Source organism: Centruroides sculpturatus, unplaced genomic scaffold (genome assembly GCF_000671375.1).
Source record: "Centruroides sculpturatus isolate CEXI.00-Female unplaced genomic scaffold, Cexi_2.0 scaffold1933, whole genome shotgun sequence".
NCBI classification, from domain to species: domain Eukaryota; kingdom Metazoa; phylum Arthropoda; class Arachnida; order Scorpiones; family Buthidae; genus Centruroides; species Centruroides sculpturatus.
Window position 1 is genome coordinate 21,788 of NW_019386628.1, and position 13,418 is coordinate 35,205.

Here is a 13,418-nt window from a genome sequence, read left to right on the forward strand (position 1 = left end):
TTAACCTGTTGGATGTTGAATATTTTATCCGTCACGTGTCGCTCCACGTCGAATATTTTTCGATGTTAAGCCTAACGCGATCACACGTTTTAGAAAAATAATAATTGTGGCTATAGTATTATTCTGAATTACTTAATATTTTTTACACACAAAATAGACATATTAGGGAATGTAAAAAACAAAAAATTTTATTTTAAAAGTTAAGTTTTGTGTGATATATCTCAAAACAAGGTACAACACACAGTGGAGCATTACATTTTACACATTGATAACGTGATTCTGCACGTTTTTTGATAGCCGAACATACTTTACATACTCTGGATGGATGCTTTTTTTTCTCTGTAGGTGGTATGAGACTAGGAAAATGCCGTTCTGATAAACGTAATGGATTTTCATGTGATGGTCGACCGCGGCGAACTAGATGTCTGCTTGTGTGATACTTTTCTATCACTTCTCTGATTACAGACATACGAAAATCTAAAAATGATATTTGTATTTTCGTATGTTTTCGATATAAAATACAGGCCTTATATAATGTAATATCCATCATATGAAAAAACACTTTTTTGTACCATTTCACCGTTTTTCTCATGCACGGATAATTGTGTTTTACTCCGTCACAGAGATCGATTCCACCCATATTGCGATTATAATCTAGTATACAATTTGGTTTTATAATTACTTTATCTAAATTAACCTAAATTAAATAAATATTCAATAACTTCTAACTTGTTTAGAGAGCTGTGTCTACTACTTCCTGCCATGTCGAAAAACAGAAACGAAATGGTCTAATTTTCTTTGTGATTTCAAACAAAGAACTATTCCTAGAATTTCGACAACCTGCTGAGAAAAACTAGTTAAAATAACGGTTCTTCTGATATACGTCACTTACTTGTAAACAACATACAAGTAGCGACATCTTATGTTAAAAAACGTTCCGATGTAAACACGTAAATTTTCGGGATCGCCCACACAGGTAAATGAGGTCAACCCGAAAATTTTCGGGATCAACGTTCAACAGGTTAAAGACAAAATACATTTCAAAAATTGAAAAAAATTTTTTTTCAAAAATAGACTTAAGGACCGAGTTTTTTGTAAGGCTATGTAAACGTAACAAGTTAACTTGTCAATGGGAATTAAGGGGAAAGAATATAATAAGTGTTCTTGTGTTTTTATAATAGATATAGTTTGTTTATGAAAAAATTTTAGTTTTTCGACTTGTGAAAATATTTACGATGAACATCTACATTTTGACTCTTGCTATGTTATGAACCACATTTTTGCACTTAAGACCCTTGTAAAAAGAAATAAGGAAATATTACTTGTGGGAAATGGATATCACTAGTCTCACTATTGGAAGAAAAAACCTTTATTTCTAATTATTTATATAATTAATTATTATCGAATAGAAAAAGCTTAATATATCTTGCGATATGACACAAGTAGTGGTAGTTTGGGCTGTACTAATCACAAATCCTAATTAAATTAATTTTATTTTAACAATAAGGCAAGGGTTAATATATTTTATTTAATTATTAAATATTGTTGAATTAATTGTTTTTTTTCTAAGCGAGTAAGTATTCGAACTGAATATCGGTTGATATTTTTATTATAAAATTAATTTGTGGAAATTTATGTATATTTGCAATAATAAGCCTAATTTTTAAAATAAAAATTTGTTCTAATATCAGAGTGAATTAAAACACGACAATTTGGTACAAAATTTAGGAAACATTTGTTTATTTATTTAAACATTGATTGTCTGATCATTTTATATGCTCAACATGGCTAGAAAAATAATCATCTTGAAACAAATGATTAATATCAGTTTTTTTATATTTAAAAAGTTTAAATTTTAAATTTAGGCCTATTAAAAACTTTTTCTACAAACAAAAAATTATTATTATTTAAAATATTATAAATGCTAAATATTTGTTTTTTTTTAAGACAGATGGATCAATATTTTCTAAAATAAGAGCCCGATAAGTTTTAGCATAACCTCTAAAAGTTTTTTCCATAATATAAAAGACATGTTTATGGTATTTGCCATCACTCTGTAACATGTTTCCCAAGTATACAAAGTTGTCGACTTGTTTGACATTCACACCATCCAGCGTCAACTAGCAATATGTTGTCAACTTTAGTACGTTCAAACACTATGCATTTAGTCTTATTAGTGTTCATAGTCCTTATTCGTAGCCCTTTCTCTTGCAACACCTTGTTAAAGCGGCTAAGCATCCTTCGCATTTTCACTTCATTTTCGCTTAACAACACTGCATCATCTGCATACAACAACACACGCACATTCTCATTCCCAACTTTCATCCCTTGGCCATCAGCGAAAGCTTCACACACACCTGCATCCAAAAAGATATTAAACAGCCACGGAATAATTACGCACCCTTGTCGCATCCCCTTCTGATTGCAAAGAATTCAGAAAAGGAGACAGCGCTCAGATTCACACATGCGTGACAGCAATCGCAGAGCAAACACTTGATTCGCACATCCTCTACCACTCCTGAAACCACGAGCACATCCCATACTTTATCATCAGTTTATCGCTGTAGGCGCCGTATCAACAGTTTCCCATACATCTTACCTGGGACGGTGAGCAGGCTTGTAACTTAATAGTTGGCACGCTCAGCCTGGTCACCCTTTCCATTATAGAACGACAAAATTACACCCTTCAGTCATTTCTCTGTCACACTTTCATTACGCCACCAAGTGTTAAACAAGTCACTCAAACAATGTACAACCTTTCTCTCACCGTACTTAATCATTTTAGCAATTACTTCCTCCATTCCTTCTGCCTTACCACCTTTATACGTATAGCGCTACGTGCTACTCAAAAAATCGACTGTAAATAAAAATTAATTGATTTATAGAAATGCAATAGATATTTTAAAGTGAGACGTAAGATACAGTAGAGCCTCGAAAACTCGGCCTAATGTGGACCGAAGGGTGGCCGAGTTTGTGAAAATGTCAGTTTATCGGGAATGGGGTTAAAAAAGAATAAGTATGCGTGTTTCCTCATAAAATATTGTACTGTACTTGTATGTATTGTTTGCTTGAGAATACAACAGAGAATAAACTGCCCAAATACCCTTAAACAAAGGAAAAGTACGTCCTTTATAAAGGCATAGAGCCTTTACTACATGAAAATAAAAATTAATGAATACATAGCGTACAGTAATTTACCTGATAATACAGACATGAGAAAAATACTTTATGAGGCATAAAGCTGTCTATGATGAAAATTAATTATATAAGGTTATTTTTGCCCTGCCAGGGTGTGGCCGAGTTATCCTCCGGAGTGCCGGGATATCGAGTACCGAGTTTTCGAGGCTCTACTGTATTACCTAAATTAAACTTATGTAAACGTAACTGCCGAATTTCGTAGCAATTAGAGTGTATAGCGAATAAAACTTCGAGATAACTTTTGATGACTACTTCTAGAGTGTATGCTCTATATCTTATCGTTGTTACAATTTCTTTAATTCTATTGATTTCTTTTAAGCGGTTCTGTATATTGGAACAATACGAAACGGTTTTTCTATTAATCACTCTAAATGCTGAAAGGCAAAGGTAAGAATCATTACAAAAGTTATGCTTCTTTATACATGTATAAAGGAGCGTAACTTAGTTTGATATATACGCCAGTATTAATATCTTCATGATTAAACAAGAGGTTTGCACTTTCTAAACGTTGACATCGAATTTAAGCTTATTTTATGTCTGTTACTCGCGATCGTTCAAATTCATAAAGATAGAAACAAACCTGTTTAAAAAAAAACTTTCATATTAAAGAATTGATGTACATTGTATATTTTTTGGCTTTTCCCAAGGCAAAGTTGTGAGCTTCTTTTTTTTATGATCAATATTTTGAATGTAATCTAATCGGTATTTTAGTCATGATTCTTCGAATTACTTGTTACCATCTAGCCGAGTCAATCGATCAAAAATCATAATAACGTATTACAGGTTAATAACAGCTAATTATTTATTGTAGATTATATAATTGAACCAATAAGTCAAACAATAAAAATAAAAATTATTTGAATCATTCTTTACCAATTACATTTTATCGAACAGTAATAATGAACTTTAAAAAATGTAATGTGTCACTCAGATAATTACTGAATAATAGATACTTTTCTATTAATATATTATGGAATTAAAACCTATTCTGTAATTAAAAACATTGCATATTGATAAGGAAATTCATTAAATTAAAACAAATAATACATTGTATTGTTTTTTTTACATTCGCCACAGGAGAACAAGGGATAAAATGTCGAATGGATGACATTTTTCTTCTTGGAATTCTTCGTGCTAGAAAATATGATATGCAAAGATCGTTGAAAATGCTAAAGAATTATTATGAAGTGAGAATACAGTATCCTCAGTACTTTAAAGATCTACTTCCTTCTAAATTGGAACATGTTTTATCACTGAATGGTATTCAAATCCTACCAAAACCAGATAGTAAAGGAAGATTTATTTATTTTTGTCAAGTCAGTAAGTAGACCTGTTCTTTTTTAATTCTTACTAAGCATATATAGAAAATTAAAATATATCAGATAAATATAAAAAAAATAAATATATAGAAAAGATAAAGAATCGAATCTAGTGTTTTAATTTATTCACAAAAATTGTGTCCCATACTTATAAAACCTTTGTAGTTATGTTGACATTTCTAAATTTTCTACAGGTAAAGTAAGGAAAAACGAATTGAAGTTATTTTGCTGACTATTTATCTGGTAGACAAAATAGACAGCGAAATTTTGCGTAAATCCAAAACATGACCTCTTGCATAAAATGCATGTAATTCTCACGAACTGTACTAATTAGAATTTATAAGCAAATTGTGTTGAATGACTACCTTTGTATCAAATTACAAGCCACATGTCGTACGCAAATTTGACTACTGTCCTTAACAATCAGTAAGAAACTGCATATATTTCCTACGAGCTATAAGTTAAATGTAACCAGGTGCATGAACCAGGTGTATGAAAATTACAACTCACGATAATGTGTGAGTTGTAATTTTCATACACCTGGTACTAACATTATGTTTGATAAATGTAATGTTTGAATATAACGTCTGCAGGTTACAAGTCACTATCATCAAAATAACTCCAAATTTTTCTTATTTACATAGCGCCATTTTTTTTTTGTGAGAGAGTAAACAAACATCGTAATAACACCTACAATTGAAGACTTCTGGCTCACTCTGTAGTTATTGACGTTCAAGAAATTTATAATTATATTACAAGGAACATTATTGTACAGTTGTTTAATTATTTTTTAAAATTATTTCTTATTTTTTATTACAAAAATAATACTTTAAAAGTAATGTAAAAATGCAATCGTTATAAGTTTATTATTGATATAACTTTTTAAAACGAAAGATTATGAAGAATTTACGCGTAACAGTTGAATTCCTTAGTGAGAACAATAGTTTCTTTATCTATCTGATCGGCAGTATTGTATTCTAGAAAGTGAAGAGTATAGAAATCTTTATAGTAAAGGTAAAGGAAATAGAGGGTAGTTTGTATATAGAATATTAAAAAAAATTGTATAAGTTTTAATATCTGTAAATTGAAATAATTTATCATAAAAATTTTATAAAAGTTAGATCAATATTTCAACAGTTTTAGTTAATATTCGGATTTTATGTTCAATTACAGTAATTCCTTTTTAGTTAGTTGATTCAATAAATTAATGTAGTTGAGATGACAGATAATGATCTCTATCTCTATTTGTCACTGATTCTCGAGACCCAAATAAACGAGGATTTCTACATTCGAACATGTATTTTATTTCCCATTTATTTCGACCAAATGAGTATATAAACAGAAAATTGAAATTCTAAAACATATTTTACATGATGTTTTTTAGAAAATTAAATATATTTACAATTTAAATTATTTCTTTTTTTAATATTGTGCAATACGAATTGATTGAAGAAAGAAGATTAATAAAAAAATATTTTTAAATATAATTATGCTTCTAACTATGCTTGTAAACTATATTCTCATATTGAAATATTGATTTTTTTAGGTAAATGGAATACTTCTGTTGCAAATGGAACAGATGTAAATCGTCATTCTTTACTTACCTTCGATATCATGTTAAATTTTCATCGAACTCAAGAGAATTGTGTCGTTATAATTGTGGATGCTGGTGGAATGACACTATCACATTTTCTGCAATTTACACCAAGTTTTATCAATTCAACGGTGAACATTTTATTGGTAAGAAATTGTTCATTGATATTAAATTTTGTATTCTGTAATATAGTAAAATAAGTTATAATGGAAACAGCACAATTTATTATGCACTTTAGAAACATATGTGACCGTTGGGTCGGCACCTCTTTGGCGTCCTGTCAGGAGGGCTGAATCTGACACCACCGAGTCTCTGGGGGACTCGGAAATCGTGACGCTACGTCTAAAGATTCGCGAGCGGTAGCGTGTGAGCGCTTGGATTCGGAGTAGAGGTGAGGAGAGAGACGCGGAAGTAACTTACTCGGACTCCATAGTAACAAGTAAATAACGATTTTAATTAAGTCGAACTAAATACTATACAGAGATACTAAATACTATCGGCATATTATTGTCCTTAACTATACTAGGCCGCGGAGAGAGAAAGTTTACAACCGAATCGCGGGTTGATAAATACCTTGTCGATGGACAGTTCTTTGAATCTTGAATGGACAGTTCTTGGATGGACAGTTCTTTGAATCTTGTCGTTGAATCTTGAATCAGAATCTTGTCCGTTCACTGGGGTGGAGGCACGGAGGAGTGTAGAGGCTTAATCCAGCACGAATGTTTTCTCGGGTTTAATCCTGGTCGCGGTTTTAATTCGGTGTTACGATTTTAATCCTGGGCACGGTTTTAATGGTTTGGAGGACGACTTGGTTGGGCGGCTTTTTTCTGACGACTTCTGTAGAGGGACTTCGGATGACGACTGACTTCGGGATCGTTTTCTTTTCTCTTTTTTTTTCCTCTTGGGTTTTTTCCATGAGGTCAGGTGATGGCCTTTAACGGTCGCACATCCAATATGGATTCTCCATCAAAAGTTCCTGGTGACACATCCCTGACTAACTTGATCCGACTCAACAAGGAACAAACTCCGTGGGAAATAAATTTTATGGCTTTTAGCCTAACTCGATAAAACGTTCGAATTTAACCGATTATATTTTCCAAATTAAAATTTAAAATGTGGGTCTGTTCGTCCCTCACACATATATTGAAAATTCAGTGGCATAGATGATTTTACTATGAGAGGAAGTCTAGTTCTTTTATTTCATAATTACATTTAGTAACATATTGCAGTGTTTTTTAAACACAAGTTTAAATTATCCTATATTTACAGGAAATTACGGTGAGTTGCATAAAAATGCCAAAAAAAAAATTTATAATTTAGAAATAATTGTTATTATAACCAAAAAATATATAAATATTTCAAACTTATTTTTATATTTAAATTATTAATTGAAGTTATTTTAAAATAAAAAAAAAACTAACTATTTCATTCTCTTTCTATACAGAAATAAAACTAAAGAATATTTTATTTCACTTGTAATAAATCACATCTTGAACATGAATAAAATCTTTGTTGTTTACTGTGAGCAAACATAGTTTTTTAAAAAAAAATAATCAGTCACGTGATATATTCTTCCAGACGGAAATGGAAAAGGGCCTTATATACAGACACAGAACGACATAAAGATTTTCGACCTCCTGACTCCATCCTAGTTTTCTGGTTAAGGTGTTAACTGCTGGAATATTATAAATTATATTGCTATTCTTTTACACAAAACCTATTTAAATACTCAAAAGTGATATATAAATCGTGTAATTAATTAACTTCACACTGCGTAATCCGCATATATTTATCAAGCAAGTAAATGGAAAAAGATTTGAACGATTATTGTGTCAATTATGGTAATAATACGTCATATATTTTTAATGATGATATTAATTTGTATTGTAATCTATATTATTATACTGTAGAGTTCTAACGAGTCACATATTTATAGTATTTAATAATAAAATAAATTTGTATAAAACTTAGTTACTTTTCAAAATAACGTTATATGTATTTCTAGAAAGATACTTATCCGCTTCGATACAAGGATATACATTTTGTCAACGTAAATATTATAATAAAAGCAATTTTAACTATGGCATTTCCACTTTTACCAACTAAGCTCAAGGAAAGAGTAAGTAGAAAAAATAATTTAACTTTATAATTTAAATAATTTAATAGAGGAGAAGGTGGTATTATGGAACCCCAATTACATTTTAGTGAATTGTAAACAAGGTATCATAATTACACCCACAGTTTTTGTGCGAAAAGTACCGGTAACTAGTAAACTAAATGTTCCTAATTGGATTTTTCGCTACTGTAATTATAAGTATGGTTTTTGAAGGTGTGAGATCCGCCGGGGTTACGGAGTAAGTAGTACTCAAGTAACACTTAATCGGCACCTAGTTGGTAAAACTAGTTCTCCAGGTTTCAGATCGAGAGATCCGATCCTAATCTATTTCATAGGAGAGCTATTTAAAATGTTGATTGGATATAGGCGGCGAAGACTATATCTAACGTCAGGATTCCTTGACACCAGTTAATCAATCTTATTATACGCGGATTAACACGCGTATGCGATCTGTTTCGGACACCAAATTAAGAGACATTTTTAGTATAATTAACAAAAGTAAATTTAATAAATCTAAACAAACGGATACAAATTTTCAACAACAATTAAGCGACAAGCTATAGACTAGGACTTATTCTATGCCAATGCGCGATCGAGAGAGAGCTCACAAAATGATTCTAAACATACGACCTGTTAGTTGTCGTCTTCGTTTCTGTAGATATAGGACACCTTGTAGATAGGGTTCATATTACTTTCGTATGGGAGATCAATTCGTGCACAAAATATAAAATATCACTTCTTCTCAGTGTAGACTCGGGATTTAGTCTAAGTGACTCGTATAGGGCGTTGGCCATCAGGAGGGAAACGTATGTGGAGTTTGTATGCTTCGGATCTGTCGAAGAACTCCCTGAATTCTGACTAATCTCCCCTTTTATTTCAAAATTTCGTCCAATCATCGTACAGTAACTCTTTCGTGAGAACGGACGAAAGGGGGATGAACGAGGGGTAACCATTTCCCATCTGAGCGAGATTTTTAACCAGATACGGAAAAACAGAGGATGTTCTCTTCGATGAAAGGAAATAACATTTGTTATCTGTTTTTTCCCACGTCTAAAACAATATTTCTTTCACAAAAACGAAGTAATATTTCGTGTCTATATTTAAACATATTTAATAAAAATTCACAAATTAGACCCAGGGCCTTTCGGATCTCACAAAGGCTTTTGTACAAAAAGTCCGAAAGTACGCTTAGAGAAAATCGGGTGGTAATATGGAACCTTACTGTATATTTTCAAATAAATGCTTTAATGTAGCCAGAAACAAATAGGAAAGGACAAAAAATGTTAAATAATTATCAAATTATTTACTCCAATGTATTTTATCGCAAAAATGTTTTTATAATAGAAAAATATGACCTCCGTCAACAATATATATTTCAGCAGCTCTTTTTCGATATTCTCAGGCTTTCTACCTAGTGTCTTTTTCACAAATTGCACTGGAGGAATGTCTGCTTGCAAATAGAAAGTTCAGAGGAGTTGAGTTCCATATTACTGTAAAAGCACCAATGGGGTCCATATTTCACGCATCGCCATCTTGAATTAACTTAAGTCTGTCAAGACCAAAATTTAAAAAACGTGAACATCACACAGATTAATACGTACCCCTAAGTCTCTGGAACGGAATACATGCACCGGTGAACCTACAACTACACGATTTATATTTTTAAAATAATTAAATTCACTTACCATTCAAAACTTGCGAATTTTGAAAAAAAACAAATTTGCTGATTAAATACGGACAACTGTTTAACTGAAGTAAAACGGGTTTTCCCCTTGCTATGGATGTCTGCCTAGTTCAGTTCAGCCACATTCCGCTACAGTTTGCCTATATTATCAGTTCGAAATGAGGTGGTTCCATAATACCCGCAGTGTTCCATAATACCACCTTCTCCTCTATTTTTTAACAATTTTTAAACATTTAAAAGAATATTTTCTTTCTGTAAGAAAATCTTGGATTTGGAAACTTGGTTCTGTTGGATTACAATTAAATAAAACAGAGGCGTTATTTTATCTAAATTATGTAATATTGTAAATAAATAACAAAAAAACTTATTAATATTCATATAATAATCATATATCTGAAAACATCTTATCGTAAACACTTGCAGATGGTATTAAATCTTTGAAAAATGAACAGTTTTCAGCTACACAAAAACACGGCGAAGATTTTTGTGCAGTAATATCGATTATGAGTCAACATAATATTTGTAAAAATATTTAATAGCACAATTTAATCTTGTGTTTAACTGATATCCAGAATTGTTTCAGTCTCCCCTAATCGTAATATTTACAAATTATTGACAGTACAGTTTGCAGTTTTATTCTAATATGTGGCGATTTGGAAGGTATATTGGGAATTCTAATAAATATTTTTGGTTCAAAGTGTTTATTTCTTTTACTACTATGTGTTGTTATGGGTTGGATTTTCAATGACATTAACTTAATGACATGTTTACAAGTCTGAAAAATAAACAAGTACAGTACACTCCCCTATAATACGGTAAATACGTTTCGTTTTATATGAATTCGTGTTTTACGAACACTTAAATACATAAGCCAATCACACCCCGGCACGTATACTGTTCATGTACTACGGCTGTTTGAAAGGATTTTTCCATAAAATTAATCGATTCTAGATTAATTTGACACAAAATTTTTAAGATATGTATAATTTTTTGGGAATAATCAATATAAACTATGCTATAAACAAAAAATTGTACGATTACTTACCGAGTGTCCATCGTTCGACGACGCCATTGCTTAAGCTTGTTTTCGAGGTGAAGCGGCGCATCGAACGGCGGGCGCGTGTTTTCTGATAAGTTATTTTTTAAATTCACTTCACTTTGGAAACATCGTTAATATAAATATAATTTCAATGGCCGTTAAATAATAAATGATTTTTAGTAGGTCCACTACTCGTTTAAACTCAACGGTTTGTCCAATATCAGCTATTTGTCTAGATTCGACCAATCCTCTCGCGACACGAGTCGGCGATGAAGTTTTACCGTATTATACGAGTTTCTTTTAGCGTGTTTATACGAATACGGTCGCAATTTTTCGCCGTTATATACGAATCCATGTTATATTAACCCATTACTTTAGGGGGGGTCTACTGTATAGTATCTAATAGAAACAAAATAAAATCATATTTTAGAAATTAATTTTTTGGTTACGAATATTTTCTAATTCACATATTTTAAATTTTTATACAGCAAATTATTTACTTTATATATTATTTCACTAATTTCTTAAAAGATGTTTTCATTTCGCAGTTTCACTTACATTCCGACTTGTCTACTTTGCACGAATTCATTCATCCGGATTTTTTGCCTTTGGAATTGGGAGGTAATTTGCCTTCTGATCCGAGTAAATTCAAGAATATGATTAGAGCCAACGAAGAATTCTTTCGCAAAAACGAAGAATATTTGAGATTGTACGAAGAGGAAAGAAATAAACACTTCAATCAAGGCAAATTTACTTACGTTGGTGAAGATTTTGAAGACGAAAAAGTTAAGAAGTTTCTAGAGAAATCGGAAGAAAAATTTAAATGTTATTCCGATGATCCAGAAGCATTTATGGCTTCTCTGAAACAAGATTCGGAATTGGAAATTACACATTTTTGAAAAATATACAATTATGTTGTTCTGGATTATATTATTATTTACGAGGAAAAAACTAAACTAGCAAATTTAACATGTATTTTCATCGTTTATATTATTGTATTGAAGCAACTCGGCAATATTATTATTATTATTATTATTTTACTGTATTATGGTTTAAAATAAAAAGTAAAATTGAAGTGGTGATGTTTATTTACATGGTAAACAAAAGTTGCAAAAACTTATTCACTATTAAAATATTGTATATAAATATTTAAAAATATGCTTAACTATAATAAAACATAAATAATACTGTATCGTCTAAATAACTCTTATAATCGAAATGGTTTGATAATAATAATAAGCGCAGAATCCGAACGTTTAGAAGTGAAAGTTGAAATTTAATACGCAGTTAGGGTACGCCAGAGAATGTATAGTGCACTAAGAAGATATTTTTCAAAATTCCTGTCTCGGGGGAGAGGGAAACAATTAAGTATTAGTTTGAACTCGGACTTTACAATAGGTGCGAATTTTTTCGGTTTGCGTGAAATCGAAGATATTTTTAGAATTGTGAAGGGCTGAATAGACAATAACTTTTCAGGATAATTTATAAATTAAACTAAGTTTAATTTTATTTGGGAAAATTTTCTTTATACTGATAAATTTTTGTGAATATTTTTATAAAATTAATGTAATAAAAGACACAAAAAGGCAACATGTTAAAAGCTCCAGTTAAAAGCTGACAAATGTTTTACTTTTATGTAAAAAGAAAGAAAAGCTTCCTTTAAACTGTACAGTACCTTATCTTGATTTTCTCACGTCATCTGACCAAATGATACATCTGATCATTTCACCAGCTAATATAAATTAGAGGCCATGATTGCAGGAATTTTCCTATAAAAAGGGTAGATTTCCCTTATTTGGGACACTCTACAGAAGAAGAGATTTGCCATCCAGAGGTTTTCCTCCACTGACAGAATAACCAGAGGTATTCTTTATACATTATTGTAAACTCTATCTCTCTCTGTCTCTCGTTAAGAGTTAAGATGAGGGTATATCTCATTTTTTATCGTTAAGATATATTTATTCTTCCCTGTATTTTATTTGTCTATATATCAAATATTTTGTTTTGTAAATGCTAGTGACAACTTATTCCGTTTATAACGGATTCTGATCGAACTGATCCGCGACTCTCCCCGCTCAATAATACCTCTCCTATTTTTAACCATCTACTGAGAAAGTGTGCGGATCCTACCGATCCGACGATAAGAGGACTATACGCCCGTCGTATTCTCACAGAATCTTCTACAAATTCTGTAATTAGTCTGGGAAGAGGATAAACCTAATGCTAGCACCCGGTGAAAACGGGCAAGATTGGCTATAATCTTAATCTTCCCGTCTTTTTATCGTTACTTTTTGCCGGAACAACTCCGGGCTCATCTACTAGTATATATATAATATTATTATAATGTTGGTTTAGTAAGTTATACTCGGTTGATATTGATCGTTGTGTACTATGACGGACAAGAGTCGAGGCATAGCAACCAAAACAAGACAAAAATGAAATAAATGTGTCAATGTGCATGTCTGTAT

At 31.3% G+C, this 13,418-nt stretch overlaps 1 protein-coding gene across 1 annotated transcript in view; it reads left to right on the plus strand.

Annotated features, from left to right (window-relative positions):
- Window positions 1-11,958, plus strand: part of LOC111615442 (alpha-tocopherol transfer protein-like) — a 22,628-nt gene extending 10,670 nt beyond the window's left edge. Inside the window, exons 3-6 of the mRNA XM_023356852.1 lie at window positions 4,276-4,518; window positions 6,064-6,257; window positions 8,117-8,230; window positions 11,499-11,958. Coding sequence (XP_023212620.1) covers window positions 4,276-4,518; window positions 6,064-6,257; window positions 8,117-8,230; window positions 11,499-11,849 — 902 coding nt within the window. The 3' untranslated portion in view covers window positions 11,850-11,958. The remainder of the gene's footprint in view (window positions 1-4,275; window positions 4,519-6,063; window positions 6,258-8,116; window positions 8,231-11,498) is intronic.
- The last annotated feature ends 1,460 nt before the right edge of the window (window positions 11,959-13,418 follow it).